General features: G+C 37.0%; 1 protein-coding gene across 3 annotated transcripts in view; it reads right to left on the bottom strand.

The window, feature by feature from the left end:
- HTT (huntingtin) overlaps positions 1-18372 on the bottom strand; it is a 209914-nt gene that overhangs the window by 38104 nt on the left and 153438 nt on the right. For all 3 annotated transcript variants that reach the window (XM_020992153.2, XM_078148998.1, XM_078148997.1), the window contains 5 exons: positions 18108-18203; positions 13055-13242; positions 12049-12175; positions 5952-6052; positions 3940-4094 (listed from right to left, as the gene is read on the bottom strand). In XM_020992153.2, coding sequence (XP_020847812.1) covers positions 3940-4094; positions 5952-6052; positions 12049-12175; positions 13055-13242; positions 18108-18203 — 667 coding nt within the window. The remainder of the gene's footprint in view (positions 1-3939; positions 4095-5951; positions 6053-12048; positions 12176-13054; positions 13243-18107; positions 18204-18372) is intronic.

Below are 18372 nucleotides of genomic sequence, written 5' to 3' on the forward strand. Positions count from 1 at the left end.
CTCACTTATAAAAACAATTTCATTAAAAATTAGAATTGGGCAAATGGAAACTAAAGACTACATGAAACATCAAAAAACAATAAAACAAAGTCAAAAGAATGAAAAAATGGAAGAAAATGTGAAATACTGCATCTGAAAAACGACTGACTTGGAAAATAGACTGAGGAGAGATAAATTAAGAATTATTGGACTATCTGAAAGCTATGATTTAAAAAAAGAGCCTACATATGATGTTTCAAGAAATTTCCAAGGAAAATGATCTTGGTATCAGATCCCAAAATGAAAACTCCCTGTAATATTTTAGCCAAATTCCAGAGCTCCTGGGAACTCCCAAAGGGAAAATAATACAAGCAGCTAGAAACAAAACAAAACAAAACAAAACAATTCAAATGTCATGGTGCCATAGTCAGGATCACATAAGATTTAGCAGGATCCACGCTGAAGAGCAAAGGACTTAGAATATGATATTCTAAAAGGCAAAGGAACTAGGATTACAACCAATAACCTACCCTGCAAAGCTGAGTATAATCCTTCAGGGGAAAAAATGGATATTTAATTAAAGAGAGGACTTTCAAGCATTTCTGACCAAAAAAACAGATGAATAGAAAATTTGACTTTCAAATACAATACTCAGAAGAATCAGGAAAAGGTAAACAGGAAAGAGAAACCAAAAGGTATTCAATTAGGTTAAATTGTTTACATTCCTACATGGGAAGATGATACTTGTAACTTCTAAGAACTTTACATTATTAGGGCAGTTAAAAGGAGTCTACACAGAAAGAGGCCATGAGTGTGAGTTGATTATGTTGGGATGTTCTTCCCCGTCTCCCCAGAAAAAAATGAGTGAGAGAGATGCACTAGGAGAAGGGGGAAGGGAGAAGGAGAATGGGGAAAATTTTCTCAAATAAAAGAGGGGCACAAGAAAGACCTTTTATAGTCAAATGGGAAAATGGAACAGCAGGTAATGCTTTAACCTCACTCTCACTAGAACTTGTTCAAAGAGGGAAATACACACACACACATATGTGTATACATATATATATATATGTATATATATATATACATATATATATACACACACACATATATATTATAGATATAGATAGAGAAAAATCTATCTTGTACAATAAAACTAGAAGGGGGAAGGGGATAAGAGATATGGAGGAGAAGGGAGGACAAAAAGGAGGGTAGCTTAAGGGAAGCAGTGGTTAGGAACAAAACAGATTTTGAGAAGGGATGGGATAAAAAGAGTGAGAAATATAAACAGAAGAAAATAGGATAGAGGGAAATACAGTTAGTAAATATAACAGTGAATGTGAATGGGATGAGACCACCCATAAAATGGAAAGGGACAGCAGATTAGATTAGAAATCAGAATCCAATAATATTCTGTTAACAGGAAATACACTTGAAACATAAAGACACAGAGTTTAAAATAAAGGGCTGGAGCAGAATATATTATGTTTCAGCTAAAACAAAAAACACAATCATGATCTCAGACAAAACAAGAGCAAAACCAGACCCAATTAAAAGAGATAAGCATAGAAACTATATTTTGTTAAAAGGTACCATAGACAATGAAATAATACAAAAAATGTTTTCTGATAAAGGGATATATATATCAAACATACAAAAATTATTATATTATTATAATTGTTATATACCAAATATATAGATAATATACAAAGGGATACAGATATACATATATCAAATACATAGGGAACTGAATCAAATTTATAAAAATAAGAGCCATTTCCCAAATGATAAATGGTCAAAGGATATGAACAGGCAGTTTTCAGAGGAAAAAACCCCAAAGTTAACTATAGTCATATGAAAAAATACTCTAATCACTACTGATTAGAGAAATGCAAATTAAAACAATTCTGAGGTACCACCTCACACCTATCAGAAATGACAAATGCTGGAGGGCATGAGGGAAAATAGATAAACTAATAAATTGTTAGTTGAGCTGTAAACTGATCAAGCCACTCTGGAGAGCAATTTAGAACTACGACCAAAAGGCTAGAAAGCTGTGCAAAAACTTCAACTCAGTAGTAACAGTACTTGGTCTGCACTCCAAACAGATCAAAGAAAAAGGAAAAGGTATGTACAAAAACATTTATAGCAGCTTTTTTTGTGGTAACAAATCATTGGAAATTGAGGAGATGCTCATCACTCAATCAAATGATGAACAAGTTGTGGCATATGATTGTGATGAAGTGCTACTGTGCTATAAGAAATGAAGAGCGGAGTAGTTTCAGAAAAAAAAACATGGCAAGATCTATATGAACTGATGCAAAGTAAAGAAAGAAGAACTGGGAGGGGCATCTAGGTGGCACAGTACATAGAGCTCTGGCCTTGGAGTCAGGAGGACCTGAGTTCAAATCCAACCTCAGACACCTGACACTTACTAGCTGTGTGACCTTGGGCAAGTCACTTAACCCTGACTGCCTCACCAAAAAGCAAAAAAAAAAAAAAAGACTGGGAGATTATTGTGCACAGTAACAGTAATATTGTAATGATGAGCAACTGTGAAAGACTTGGCTACTCTGATCAATAGAGTGATCCAAGCCAATTCCAAAGGACTCAGGATGAAAAAATGCTATCCACCCCCACAGAGAGAACTGATGAACTTTTAAGTGCAAACTGAAGTATAATTTGTATAATTTTCTTGCTGTGTTTTTTTGTTTTATGCGATATGGCTAATATGGAAATGTTTTTGCATGATTTCACATGTATAACTGATATAATTTTGCTTGCCTTCTCAGTGGGTAGGTGACAGAGTGGGATGGAAGGACAGAATCTGGAACTCAAAATTTAAAGAGTGTTAAAAATAAATAATAAAATTTGAAAACTTTTTTTAGAAATCATAAAAAGGAAAAATGGAGCTATCCATATAAAAATATTTACAGCTACATTATTTGTAAGAGCAAATAATTGGGGGGGGGGGAACTTTATTCCCCAACAACTACAGAATGGCTGAATAAACTATAGTAAATAAATGTAATGGAATATCATGGAACCATTTTTTAAAAAAAAGATAAATATAAAGAAAATGAGGAAACACAGAAGACCTATATTAGGTAATGCAAAGAGAAATCATCAAAACCAGTATTTATGCAGCAAAATAGCATAATGTTGACAACTATTTTAAATAAGAAAAGAAAAAGAAGGAAGGGAGGAAAGCAGGCCAATGATGGCAGAAGAAGGCCAATGATGGCAGAAAAAGGGGAAACAGAAAGCATTTTCTTTTTTTGCTTGTTTATTAATTAATTTGGTTCTGTTTATTTGTGTATGTGTCTTGTCTCCCTTATGAATATAAGTTCCCTTAGAATGGGGAAAATGTTGTTTTTCAATCTTTTTACTATGTTTGGTGCTGGAGATTCAAAGCATATGCTAAAAGTTTGGGGTAATGTTTTGTTTCATGTTTAGTCCGCTTATTTTTTGCAGACCATCATTATTAAGTTTATATTATATTTATTAAGTTTATAATTTAAAAAAAGAAAAAAGATACCAAGACCTTTAACATCATTAAATATAAACAGTAAAAATTCACACGTATGAAGTTTTTTAAGGTTTAGAAATGCCTTTCCCATAATAACCCTGTAAAGTATATATCACCTGCACTTTAAAGATAAGGAAGCTGAGGTTCAGAGAAGTTATAAGACCTATTCATGATCACAGGACCATAAATACAGGAGGCTTCAAAATGAAGGAGCAATGTGGGCCAGAGTACCCTCTCCAGTTCTGCTTTCTATCACCTGTGTCACCCCAGGTAAACTCTTTAAACAACTCTGCAGACAGGTGAGGAGGCTGACCCAGGTAATCTTTATGGTCCAAATCTGTTCCAGTTCCCAGTCCTAGGACCAGATGACTACAGCACTATTTCAACCACTCTGCATGGCCTTACCTCTCACCTGCTCCATGAGCTTTAAGTACCTTGTATCCAGAGCTTTAAGGGCTTTGTTCCGGGGTTGTTGCTCCAAGCAGCTCACTGCTGGATTGCCTGCGACAGGAAGGGTCATTGCACTTAGCACCAAGGACGTGATGGCTTGTACTGCAAGAACGTTGATCTGGGTCCTCTCGGTATCTTCCTGTAAAAGGAAGAAGTCTGTCTTATGAATGAACACAAAGGACAAACTAAGACCAACCAAAGATGCTGGCCCTACAAACAGGAAGATCAAGGGATTCTGGGATCCGACTACTGTAATGATGAGACTTGGAACGCTGGCTGTTTTTTCAGCATTCTGGTCTCAGGACTCCTTCACTTGTTTGGGGACTTCCAAAAAGAACTTTTGTTTATGTGGGTATTATCTACTGATGACAGTTACCATACAGAAATTAAAACAGTATTATTATGAAGAGCTTTTATTTTGTGACCCCTTTAAAAGGGTCTTAGAGCCCCCTAGTGGTCCTTGAACTACACATGAAAGAGAAGTACAATCTCTTGTGGTATGCTGTGAAAGCATACAATTTCCCTAAATGGCCATTATTTCTATTTTGTCCGTGTAAGTCGACCATAACATCCTAGTCAAGCATCCATGCATATACAACTATCTACAATTCTATTTAGTAACTGTCTATATTCTTTAGAGCAAGGATTGCTCAATTATGACAAAATGTAAAATAGTCTTTATAGGAACTATCCCCTCAATTCTACCAATGCTCTTGTTGAATTTCTCTATGTCCAATTATGACCCTATTTTGCTAAAATCAGAGATGTCAGGATAGGCATATATATTCTGAAATATTATATTTTTTCACCTTTAATCATAACTAAGTCTCCCCACTTTAATAACTTTTTGTTTGCCTGACTACAGTTTCTAAGACTCAGAATACTGTGATCTCTGGTAATGTTATTCCTCTGCTCAAACCTTTCAGTAATTCCTAACTGCCTACCAAATAATCATGACTGCTTAGCCTGATATTTAGGGCCATTCATAATAAAGCAACACTCATCCTTCTCAGGCATTTTCCTACCATTTTCTTGCACATAATCGATACTCCAACTCACTGGCTTTCCTGTGTGTATCTGGTATTACCACTTCTCAGCCTTTGTTGAAGCTGTTCTCCATGCCTCCTCGTCCCTCTACTATAACTTAACTGAAATCCTATCCAATCTTTAAAAATCTACCCTTAAAGATCTCACTCAAAGGCCATTTTCTCCATGGATCATTTCTTTAATCCCCAGGTCAAAAAGGACCTTCCCTTCCTCAAACTCTGAAAGCACTATCTGTACTTTCCTCATAGACTTCATGCATTCTTATTGGTAGTACATATAATAGTCTTTGTATATGTCACATCCCCATATAGATTATATGCTCAACGAAGGCAGAGACTGTCTTACATAAATGTACATGTCTTCCAAAACACCAAATATAAGGCACTGCATATAAATGGCGCTTAAAGGTGCTGAATTTCATCAACATAGTTAGGAAGTTTAATAAGCCCTCAAAAATGACTCATGAAAAGTAAACCATAGAAGTATTTCCATAACCTTTTCCTAACAGATTATCATCATCATAATAACTTCTACACAATTCTCATTTTGACCAATACACAAAACTCAGAGACGTTTGAACTTTCAGAATAATATCATCATCTTTACAATTTCCATAATTTCCATATTTTAAAATCTTGAATTTCAGAGGTGCTATATGAAGAATGAACAGGATTGTTAATTTCCCCCTAATCAACACATTTAGGATATAAATGAAGAAATTATCTGGTCATCTTATAGATTTGTAACTCCTGCTACTGATTATTAAAACATTTATAGGTTTTGAATATCTATCAAACTCTAACTTAAAAATGAACTTTTCTTATTAGCTATGTGACCCTGGGCAAGTCACTCAACTCCAGGTGACTCACAAAAAAACCCCAAAAAACCACAACGAACTCAAGTCAAGAATCATATTTATGCAATTGATGCAGTCTATCTGTAGCCTTACTTCCTGCTGACTTTCTTCTTGATCCATCACAATAGGCTGAGTTACAAGGACACCAAGGAGGGTAGCCCAGGTTTCTTCAAACTGAGTACGACTTGTCCATCCTAGGAACATTAAAATATTAAAAGCAAAATTTTATACAACTAGTAAACTCAAGCTAAACTAGCTGGCCCTTATTGAAGGAATGTTCAGGTTTCACATTCAAAACGGAATATTATGAGGAAAAAGCAATACTATTTCATTGAAAGAGCCCTGGACTTAGGGTTAGAAGCCTAGTGCTCTAGTCTGAATTGTATCAGTTATTAGTCATATGATCTCAGAAAAATAATTTAATCTCTCTAGGCCTGAGTTTCTTCACCTGTAAAATGAGGGATCTGGAAAAGAAGAACTTTGAGATCTCTTTGAACTCTAAATCATATGATTCTTATCAGAAGAATGTTGAGTCTCATAACTCAAAAGTTGAACGTAAGGAACTTAAAGAATACTGACAAAGACAATTCAAGAAAATGAAAGTTATGTGGAAAGGTTAAAGGAACAAAGGATTATACCAACCATTCAATCAACAAGTATTTATTTTTATTTTGGGGCTTTTTCCCCACTTAATAATATTTTATTTTTTCCAGTTACATGTAAAGGTAGTTTTCAACATTCATTTTTATAAGATTTTGAATTCCAAATTTTTCTCCCTCCTTTAGTCAACAAATATTTATCAAGCACCTATTATGTATTAAGTATTATGCTAGGTGTTGGGGATATAAGTAAAAAGAAAAGGATAATCTCTACCTGTAATAGACCATTTAATAGTAAAATAATAAATTCTGTTTTAGATATGTTAAGTTTAAGATATGTATGGGCATCCAGTTGGAAAAGTCCAATAGGCAATTGGTGATATGGTACTGGAGCTCAGGAGAGAGCCTAGGGCTGAATAATAAATAGTGTGACAGTCCTCATTATAGAGATGAGAGATGAACTGATAAGAGCTAATAAGATCACCACTGTTAGTGCTATACTAAATTACTTATAATTCTCTTATACTAAGGTAAAAATAAAGAAAAATATAGCCAATAAACTTAATTATGTGAATTAACTAGGTTCAGTGAGGGGAAGGAAAAGGCAGAAGAAAAGGTATATTTAAGAGGAATGTAAATTCCTAAGGGGAAGGGACTGTTTATTTGCTTTTCTGTTTTTAAATTTTTTTTATCCATAGGTAGATAAAACATAGTAGATGTGTGATGAATGTTTATTAAACTGAACTGAATTCTAGAGATATAAAATATGAACAATTTAAAAAAGGGGAAACATAGGGCACCATGGGGGGACAATTAATAATTCAGTTTGGATAGAAGACTGAAGATGTAGAAAAGCAATATGAGATAAGGATTTAAAAGCAGGTTTACACCATAATGAATAGGGCATTAAATTCCAGGAAAAGGAGCTATTTTGCCACTAATAAAATACCACTAAGAATTTTTGGGCAGAGAAGAAACATAATTAGATCTATATATAAGGGAGATTGGTCTGACAACTCTGTGAAGAATGAATTTTGGGTAGAGGATGAGAGAAAATAGTGGCATTGGTATAATAATAGCTCAGGTGGGTAGGACAGGGGTCTAGATGGCACTGTAGAAGTAGGAATAATGGGGAGAAGAGATAAGGTCCTCTCCTCTTCTCTCTCTCCATTCATCAGTTTCCATGGATTTAACTGTCATTGCTAAGCAGATTACACTCAGATCTATATAGCCAGTTCTCATCTCTCTTCTCTTAAATTCAAGGCTTGGATCACCAACACTCTGGATAATATTTCTACCAGGATGTTTCATAGGCATCTCAAAACTCAATATGTACAAAACAGAGCTTTCCTCTAAACCAATCTTTCTCTCTATCTTCCTTATTTCTACTGAGCAAATCATCACTCTTTCAGTTATTCAGGTTGTAGTCATCTTGGTAAAACTGTAGTCCTCCTCGACCCCGACCTCTCCCTCACTCCCACACCCAATCAGCTACTTAATGTCCATTCCATCTCCACTAAACCTTCTGCATCCATCCTCCTCTCTTCACTCACACTACAACCGGTCAAATCCAGGTCTCCACGCCTTCTCATAAGGACAACTACAACAGCCTCCTAAACTGAGAGTCCTTGCCTCAAATCTCTCTACTCTGCATTCGAACAGGAACACAGCTAGGACTGGGACAAATCCATGAAAAACAATCAGAATGAGGGAACATGATACGGATGATGAAGCAACAAATTAGAGAAAGGGGAGAGGTCAGAAAGGTAGGAGGATACCTAAGAGAGAACAACATCATAAAAAAACAGAGAAGAGAAAGCATATAAGAAAGGGCAGTCCACAGAGCCAAACATAGATAGAGAAAAGACCATCAGATTTGACAAGAGATGACTTTAGAGAAAGCTGTTTCAATTCAGTGATGAAGTCAGAAGCCAAAGTGCAAAGTGAAGAAGAGAAAAGTAGAAGCAATGAATATGGACAATTTTTCTAGGAATTTGGCTAAAAAAGAGAGGAGTGATATAGAATGATGACTTAAGGGGATTACAGGGCCTTGCGAATATATATTTAAAGATATGGAAGATTTTTATTAGGAAGAAACAATCTTCACAGTGAAGTAAGTGGCTAGGGAATGTCCTAAGTATGTACGGTGGGGAAGAAGTGTCTTAAGTGTGTAAGGTGTTAAAGTCTTAAGTAGAGATTGAAAAAAAAAAAAGGTTTGGAACAGTACCTATGGAGGATGAGACAGGCTAGTGATAGAAGAGAAGCCAGATGGCCAAAAGAAGCCTCCTCAGAGCCCCAAGATCTCATATAGCACTTTGTACCTTTCTTATGCATTTATCATGTATTATTTTTCATTATAATTATCTGTGAATAGGTTATATCTCTCTATTAGTTTGTCATCTATAAGAAAGCAAGAACTGGGTACTATTAAAAGCTTTTTCTTGGGGGTGGAGCCAAGATGGCAGAGTGAAAGCAGTGACTTGCTTGAGCTCTCCCCCAAACCCCTCCAAATACTCATAAAAAATGGCTCTGAACACATTCTGAAGCAGCAGAACCCACAAAAAGACAGAGTGAAACAAATTTCTAGCCCAAGACAACCTGGATGATTGATCAGAAAGGTGTATCACACCGGGCTGGGAGCAAGTGCCGCGCGGCGTGGGTACATAGGCTGCAGAGGATTGAATCTCCAGCAGCTGTGGAGGTTTCCAGACTCCTCAATCCACGAATGCCAAAGACAACTTAGAAGGTCAGTGGGAAAAGTCTGTTTCTGTTGGTGCTCAGAGAGGAAGGCGGGGTCTCAGCTCCATTCCCCAAGAGCGTGGCCCTGGGTTGGGGGAACGGGGGATGGGACAGCTGCTTCCCAAGCTTCCGGCCCATAGACTGAGGGGGAATCCAGTGGCTGATCAGAGAGGGATTGCAGCGATCTCTTTGCCAGTGCTGAGGCAGGAATCTCTTGCTTTGCCAGTTTTGGGATCTGGGTCACAGCTCTGGGCAGTGGTGCTGGGGTGAGAAGGAGCGCTGGCATGGTGGAGCTTGTAGTGGCTGTGAAGAGGAACCCCTCCTCACAGTTACAGGACAGAAAGGAGTACTTGTGGTCACAGGCCAGGAAAGGAGTAAACACTTTGCCCTTTATCATACCACCTTGGAAGAACTGAAAATTTACAGGTCCCTACAACTATCTCTGAAAACAGCTGTACAAACCCCTGAAGCTTGGGACAGTACATTCTCCACATTGGAAGCAGATTCGTACCTTAACAAAGAGTTTAAAACTCAAGTAATTGGCTGGGATCATGAGCAAGCAGCGCAAAAAGAGTCAGACTATATTATCTTACTTTGGTGAAAAAGAAGATCAAAATATACAAGCAGAAGAAGACAACAAAATCAAAGCTCCTACATCCAAAGCCTCCAAAAAAAATATGAATCAGTCCCAGACCTTGAAAGAGCTCAAAAGGGATTTTGAGAAGCAAGTAAGGGAAGCAGAGGAAAAACTGGGAAGAGAAATGAGAGTGATGCAAGAAAATCATGAAAAACAAGTCAACAGCTTGCTAAAGGAGACCCAAAAAAATACTGAAGAAAATAACACCTTAAAAAATAGCCTAACCCAAATGGCAAAAGAGGTCCAAAAAGCCAATGAGGAGAAGAATGCCCTAAAAAGAAAAATTGGCCAAATGGAAAAGGAAGTCCAAAAGATTACTGAAGAAAATACTTCCTTAAAAATTAGAATAGAGCAATTGGAAGACAGTGACTTTATGAGAAATCAAGACACAGTAGAACAAATCCATCAGAATGAAAAATTAGAAAACAATGTGAAATATCTCATTGGAAAAACAACTGACCTGGAAAACAGGTCCAGGAGAGAGAATTTAAAAATTATTGGACTATCTGAAAGCCATGATCAAAAACAGAGCCTAGACATCATCTTTCAAGAAATTATCAAGGAAAACTGCCCTGACATATTAGAACCAGAAGGCAAAATAGAAATGGAAAGAATCCACCGATCTCCTCCTGAAAGAGATCCCCAAAGGAAAACTCCTAGGAGTATTCTAGCCAAATTCCAGAGTTCCCAGGTCAAGGAGAAAATATTACAAGCTGCCAGAAGGAAACAATTCAAGTACTGTGGAAACACAATCAGGATAACACAAGATTTAGCAGCTTCTACATTAAAGGACCGCAGGGCATGGAATACAATATTCCGGAGGGCAAAGGAGATAGGATTACAACCAAGAATCACCTACCCAGCAAAACTGAGTATAATCCTTCAGGGGAAAAAATGGTCATTCAGTGAAATAGAGGACTTTCAAGCATTCTTGATGAAAAGACCAGAGCTGAATAGAAAATTTGACTTTCAAATACAGGACTCAAGTGGAACATGAAGAGGTAAACAGGAAAGAGAAATCATAAGAGACTTATTAAGTCTGAACTGTTTACATTCCCGCATGGAAAGATGATATTCATAACTCAAGAGACCTTTGTCAGTATTAGGGTAGTTGGAGGAAAAAACTATATGTATGAATATGTAGATAGATAGATAAAGGGCACAGGGTGAATTGAAGATTAAGGGGTCATATCCAGAGAATAAAATTAAGGGATGAGAGAGGATTATACTCAGAGAAGAAGAAAGGGAGAGGCAGAAGGGGGTAAATTATCTCACAAAAAAAAAACCAGAAAAGTCTCTTACAATGGAGGGGAAATGGGGGAAGGTGAGAGGGAATGAGGGAATCTTATTCTCATAGGATTTGGCTTAAGGAGGGAATAACATACACATTCAATTGGGTATGGAAATCTGTCTTACCCTACAGGAAAATAGGGGGAGAAGGGGACAAGAGAGCAGGGGGATGGTAGAGAGGAGGGCAGACTGGGAAAGGGGGTAATCAGAAGTAAATACTTCTGAGGAGGGACAGGGTCAAAAGAAAGAATAGAATAAATGGGAGGGCAGGATAGGATTAAGGGAAATAGAGTTAGTTTTTCACAACATGTCTACTATGGAAGTGTTTTGCATAACTGCACATGTACAACCTACACTGAGTTGCTTGCCTTTTCAATGAGGGTAGGTGAGGAGGGAGGAAGACAGAAAATTTGAAACCTAAAGTTTTAAAAACATATGTTTTTAAAAAATGTTTTCACATGCTAATGGGAAATAAGAAATATAGGAAATGGGGTACAGAAGTCTATCCTGCCCTACAGGAAAATAGAAGGGGAAGGGGATAAGAGAAGGGGGGGAGAGATAGAAGAGAGGACAGACTAGGGGAAGGGATATTCAGAATGCATGCCATCTTGGGGTGGGGGGAAGGGGGAGATGGGGTGAAAATTTGGAACTCAAAAACTTGTGGAAGTGAATGCTGAAAACTTAAAATAAATAAATTTATATTAAAAAAAAGTTTTTTCTTTCCAAGCATGTAAAATAGTACCCTGAACATGGTAGAAGCTTAATAAATACTTGCTAAACTGAATTCTTACCCATAAGAAAGCTGTAATGTAAAAGAATATATTACAGTATCTGAATCAATGCGTAATGAAATATTTCTGCTCACATGCTTGAAAATCAAAATTATCCCATCTTCTTAATCAAAATGTTTTAGCAAGACACATACCCAAGGTATTAATACGACAGATGAATTCTTTAAAGATCTCCTTCTCTTGAAGAAATTCTACAGGGATTTCAGGAAGCGTTGTGCCAAAATCCCCTCCAGGTTTAGGTGACCATCCTAGTTTCCACACCTGTTGGAACATGTTAAAGGAATGGAATTATCTTAATAAAGCTGTGGCGGCTTTTCATAGAGAGAATGGAAGAACTTAAGAGGATCTGAGACTTCAGTAATGATAACCAAGTCTTGATAAAACCTATGTGTCTGAGGTGTGTGCTTGATGGATAAATTATATCAAGTTGGGTTAGCACTATCCAACCTACTAGGCTCAGCTCTAATTTTGAGACCTTACTGACATACCCACTCTAAACTCATAAAGCATTTAGGTAAGTGTACCATGAAATTTAACAATATTAGTAACTCAAATAACTTTAACACATGTTTATTAGGCACCTAACATGTGGCTATGTAACTGGGCTAGTCAAAGGAGATAAAAAATTAAATGAGACACATTCCTTGCCCTGAGGACGATTATGTTCCAGTAGGGTAAAGGATAAGATAAATATAGTAATAATTATAATACAACTACTTAGACTACATAGGTGAGATGCAAACATAATGAACGATATAAAAGATTTAAGATCAGGGATGGTGTTTATACCTGGGAAAATCAGAGAAGACATAAAGGAGAAGTTGGCACCTGAATTGGGCTTTAAAAATGAATTCATATCTACATATTGGTTTGCAGTTTCCAAAGCACTGTTCACACAACAACCCAATGAGGTAGAAGAGTTTTAGGGGACAGGAAAAAGAATAAGCACTTATTAAGTGCCTACCATATACTACACATTGTGCTAAAAGTTTTACAAATATTATCTCACTTAATCCTTACAACAAACCCAGGAGGTGTGGTGCCATTATTATTATCATTTTGCAGTTGAGGAAAATGCCACAAAGCTTCAAAATAAATTATATTAGAGTCCCAGGGAAATAGAAAACAGGATATACTCACCAAGGGAGGCACTCTAGTATAGCTGTTGACTAGTGGCAGTCTAGCAAGGCTGATGATGATGTTTTTCAGTACAGGAGTAAGGAAAGCTGGAATTCCACTGTTCCTCTTGTGACCCAAAGCCAACACAGTCTGTAATGATGCCACCATTTCTGCGATCATTTCACAAGCAGTGGTAATGTACTTGGGAACTTAAGGAAAGAAACAAGTACAGTTGGCATAAAACAGTTTTATCCACAGATAAATTCATGCATAGGAATGCAGAAAGATATTATACATGTTCTATTAAGTATAACAGTGTGGACTACCCACTAGTCTTATCAGACAACAATGTCAAGTCTCACACTAGGAAACAAGCTAAGAATTAGCAACAATACAATAAAATAACATCAGTTAGGAAATATTTAGAGCAGGAAGTTTTTCTATCTACAAAGAACTGGAAACAAAATAGGTCCTATCAATTAAGAAGTAGTTAAACAAGTTATGATACATGGCTGTAACAGAATATTATTATGTTGTGAGAAACAAATAATATGCTAGATACTTATGGAAAGACTTAGATGAATTGAAAAGTGAAGTGAGCAAAATGAAGAAAACAATGCATACAATGCCAACAATAATATAAGTGGAAAGAGCAACAACTGGAATGGAATGCTATAAATTTGTACTGACCAAGCTTGGCCTCAAAGAAGAAATAAGTAAATGCACCTTCCTCAGTTCTTTGTAGAGGTAAGGGATTATGGGTGAGGAATAGTATATATACGGGAAAATGGACAGCTTTCAATTATCAACTAATAAATAATAAAAAGATGTGAACAAGCAATTTTCAAAGGAAGAAATTGAACCTATCAATAGACATATAAAAATGCTCTAAATTGCTAATAATTCAAGAAATGCAAATTAAAACAACTCCAAGGTTTCATTCACATCAATGAAAATCTCAAAGCTGACAAAAAAAGGAAACATGACAAACGTTGGAGGGGCTACAAGAAAACAAATACTTTAATGCTCTGTTGTACATTGTGGCAAAGGAATCCAAATGTGTTCTGTTACATCAAATGTGAACTTGTCCAGCTGTTCTGGAAAGCAATCTGGAACTATGCCCAAAAATCCATTAAACTGTGCAACAGAAAAAGGAAAAGGATCCATATACAAAAATCGTAAGAGCAGTGGCCTGAATAAAGTATGGAGGCAGTAAATCAACAAATATTTATTATGCATTTACTGTGTACAAGACATTATGCTCTCAGCACTGGGGACAGATACAAAGAAAGGCAAAAATATGGTTTCTGTATCAAGAGGCTCAAATTCTACTAAGTGAGGAAACATGTAAATAACAAGGTACATACCAGATTTATACAACGCATACAGAAGGTATTCTCGGAGGGAAGGGGGGGAGTAGGGACTAAAGGGAGCAGGGGTTGGGGGCTGTGTGTCTGGGAAGGGCCTCTTGAAGAAGGTGAGGTTTGAGTTGAATTTTAAATAAAACCAGGAGCTGGAGATGAGAAGTGAGACCTGATTAAGTGGAGGGTTGTGTGACATGATCTCCTCCACCTGAGAAATACACTTTGAAGAGACAAGAGGGAAGAGAGACCCGAAGCAGAGGCACTAAGCAGAAGGTACCCCAATAGACCGGTGTGAAGCGAAGAGGGCTCATACCTGTGTGAGCAGAGAGAATGGGACAAATACAAGAGATGGGCCTTGACAACAGATGGCGTATGTGGGGCGAGGTAAAGACAGAAGTCAAGGCTGATGCTGAGGTTATGAGTCTTCGTGACTGGCAGAACGGTGATGTCCTCAATTTCAATAGGAAGGTTGAGAAGAGGAAGCGTTTGAAAAGCAAGATAATGAGGTTCTGTTCTGGACACGTTGAATTTGAGACGCATACATGACATCTGGTTTAAGATGTTCGTAAAGCTTTGGTGTATAATGCTTGTCTTGCTGACACAGCAAATTAATTGATATCTAAGCTCAGAGTGCAAAGTGTTCTCTCTTCTAAAAGAAAAAGTAAAGGAGACCAAGAAACTGCTTTCTGTTGTCCAAATTAGAGAGAATAAAGTGCTGTTCCTTTAAAAATAAGAGGGCTTCGGGTAAAAACAAAGCAGATAAGAATGAAGAGGTACAAGAAAATCTTGACGTGAGGAAGCTAGACAACTGTGACCCAGAACCCACTGAGCCCTTGGCATGAAGTATATATATGTGTGTGTGTGTATATACATATATATATATATACATATATACATATATATATATATATATATATATATATATATATAATATATATATATATAATAAATATAAAAGGCTCTTTCCACAGATAGGGAGGGAAAGAGGGTGAAGCAGCTTCTAACACTCCATGGGAAATGTCCAGGAACAAGAATAAAGGAAACTATCCTTACAGAATAACAGTGAATACTACAGAAAAAGGAAATAAATGAGTAGTTTTGGAAACAAATCACAAGAATGATTAGGAGGTATGACATAGTAGCTGTGAGGAATTTCCATTATCCAGGCTTCTGATGGATGCACAGGGAGTCTATCACCCAACAGACAAAAGTTTTTTAAAAATCAAAAAGAAATAGAGAAAAGAATGGCCACAGCCACAGCTGGGAGAGGCTGAAACAACAGTAAGAGAAAAATAGCAGGCACAGCTGCCTGAATCCTACTCGTTTCTTACACTGCTAAGGAGAACGGTTTTAGATGAAAATGAACCAAAATGATTAACAAGGAGCTGCCATGCAAAAGAAGCAGGGGACTAGTAAGATGACCCCCTCCTGTATTGGATGAGTGCGATTTATCAGGCCCGGGCAAGAGTTACATACTCACAGCCTGAAAGACCTGGAATATGTTATTCCTGAGTTTGTCCATAATCTTGGAAAAACCTGGGGAAAGGGAAACTACCAGAAGATGGTAAAAGGGTAAATGTTACCTGGATTTTCAGAAAGAGAAGAGAATGTATGTATAGGAGGCATTCTGCATCTACCAAGAGAACGGACAAGTTTCATTAATAGTTCTTCTGAACCAAAACCAATTGCTGTAATTACTCAGAGTTCAGCTTCCATTTTGTATTGTTTTCCTTTGCATTATTACAATCCGTATGTATACTGTTTTCCCTATAATACATTATTAAAAGGATGGTTAGTGAATATCTAGGGAAATAAGTAGGGATCACAAAGAGCAAGCGTGGCTTCATCAAGAACAGGTCATATAAGACTAGCTTCGTTACCATTTTTGAAAGTTATTATTTCATAAGTACATCACCAAGAAAAAGCTACAGATATAGTTTTCCTATTCAATAAAGCAGATGACAAAATTGTTCATGCTGTCTTGTGGAAAAGTTGGAGAAAAGTAGGTTAGATACTAGTACAGTTAAGTGGATTCAGAATGAGCTAAATGGTCAGACCCAAAAAGGAATATTAATGGTTCAATGTCAATGTGGATAAAAAGTTCTAGCGATGTGTTCTAGGGAACTGTGTTTGATCCTGTCTGCTTAACATTTTTATCGATGACCTAGATAAATAAAGATTCAGAGAAAGATGGCCATACTTATCTAGCTGGCAAGTGATACAAAGCCCAGAGGGATAAATGGAAAGGCTTATGCTTGGGTTTAAAAAAACAGCTTCCCAAGAGAAGATAGGGAGAGCTAGCCAGAAACCAGCTCACTTGGAAAAGATTTGAGGATTTTATCTTACTATATATTCAATATGAATCATAATTATGATATTGTAGCTTTAAGAAAGAATATACCAAAGAGGCAAAAATGCTATTATATATTGACCTGCTCAGACTACATCCGGAGGACCGTGCTCAGTACTTGGCATTATAGTTAAGGAAAGATGCTGTTCAGGAAAAAGAAACATGCAGAGGAAGGTAGATAGGATGATGCAGGACTTTGAGATTATGACACTTGAGCACTGGCTGAAAAAATTATGGAGGTTTCACTTGTAGAAAATACAATATGGGGGACTGAGAGGCTGACATACAGCAAATGAATTAGATTTATTCTGCATGGGTCCAGAGAGCAGAACTAGAAGCAGTGGATAGAAGTGAGAGAGGTAAATAGAGGCTTGTGATAGTTGAAAACTTCCTAACAATCTGAGTTATCCAAAAGCAGAACAGATGGCTTCCGAAGGTAGGAGATTTCCTTGCTCAATGTCTTCAAACAGAGGCTGGATAATCAATTTTAGGTATATTACAGAAGGGACCCTTTTTCAAAAATAGATTAGTCTAGAATAGAAGGCCCTTCTGCTCCATTAGAACTGCTATTCTAGGATTCTGGGATGAGCTGACTAGTTGTGCTCACTCCCCAGTGAAAAGTACAGAGACAACAGCTATTTGTCACTCTGAAATTAATAATAAGATGTCTGCTGTGATCCCAGAGCAAGTATCCAAGACATGGATGGGAATCTCCAAAGACATGTCTACTTCTATTGATTCAGATACAAATAATCCTATCAGAAGAAAAGCACTGTAGAAGCAGAAGGCAAGAAACTGCAGACTTTAGTTAGCACAGATGTGGTACCTCCACCTCTGAGGTCAATCAAAAGTAAGAGTTCAGAAAAAAAGGCAAATATATGGTTAAGACTATACTGTCTAACTTAGTGACACTGATCAACATAATGATCCGCCACAACTCTAAAGGTCTCATGATGTTAAAATGCTGTCCACCAAGAGTACAGGTTGCAGCATTTTTCCCCCTTTATTTTTCTTGCCTTCCCCTCCTCCTCTGGGAACATGGCTAATGTGGAAATATGACTTCTTATATATATTGGGTATTGTATTTTTTGCCCTCTCCACTGGTGGAGAGGGGATTAAGGGAGGAAGAGGAAGTTTTCCATCCTTACCTAAGGTTTTCGACCAAAGATAATTTTATCTTAGAACTTTTATTCTAGTGCAGGCTGGGTGAGATGACTTCTGATACCTAGTCTACCTGTGAGATTCTCCGATACCTCCTTCCATTAAGCCTAACACAAATAATGATCCAAAATAGGAACTTCTTTCTTACATAGAAAAAATTTTTTGAACAAGGAAAGAAAAATTGTGCCATAAAACTAACCCTGCACATCTGAATCAACTTCATCTTCACTGACTCCTCTTGGAGTATTCTTCCTTCTTTCTGGGCTAAGAAGTTGGTCCCCAGGTTGAACTGCAACTAAAATTATATAAAGACCAAAAAAAAGTTTTTCAATACAGTTTAACAGTTATATATAGATGATCATACTTCCTTAGCCTTAAGAATTCAGAGCAATGGTTCTATGTTCTGTCAATATGATAGTACAGATGACTTGCTATCCTTGGTCTTGGATAAGAGAATCACTTTA

Source organism: Phascolarctos cinereus, unplaced genomic scaffold, assembly GCF_003287225.1.
Source record: "Phascolarctos cinereus isolate Bilbo 61053 unplaced genomic scaffold, phaCin_HiC Scaffold_9;HRSCAF=440, whole genome shotgun sequence".
NCBI lineage: Eukaryota > Metazoa > Chordata > Mammalia > Diprotodontia > Phascolarctidae > Phascolarctos > Phascolarctos cinereus.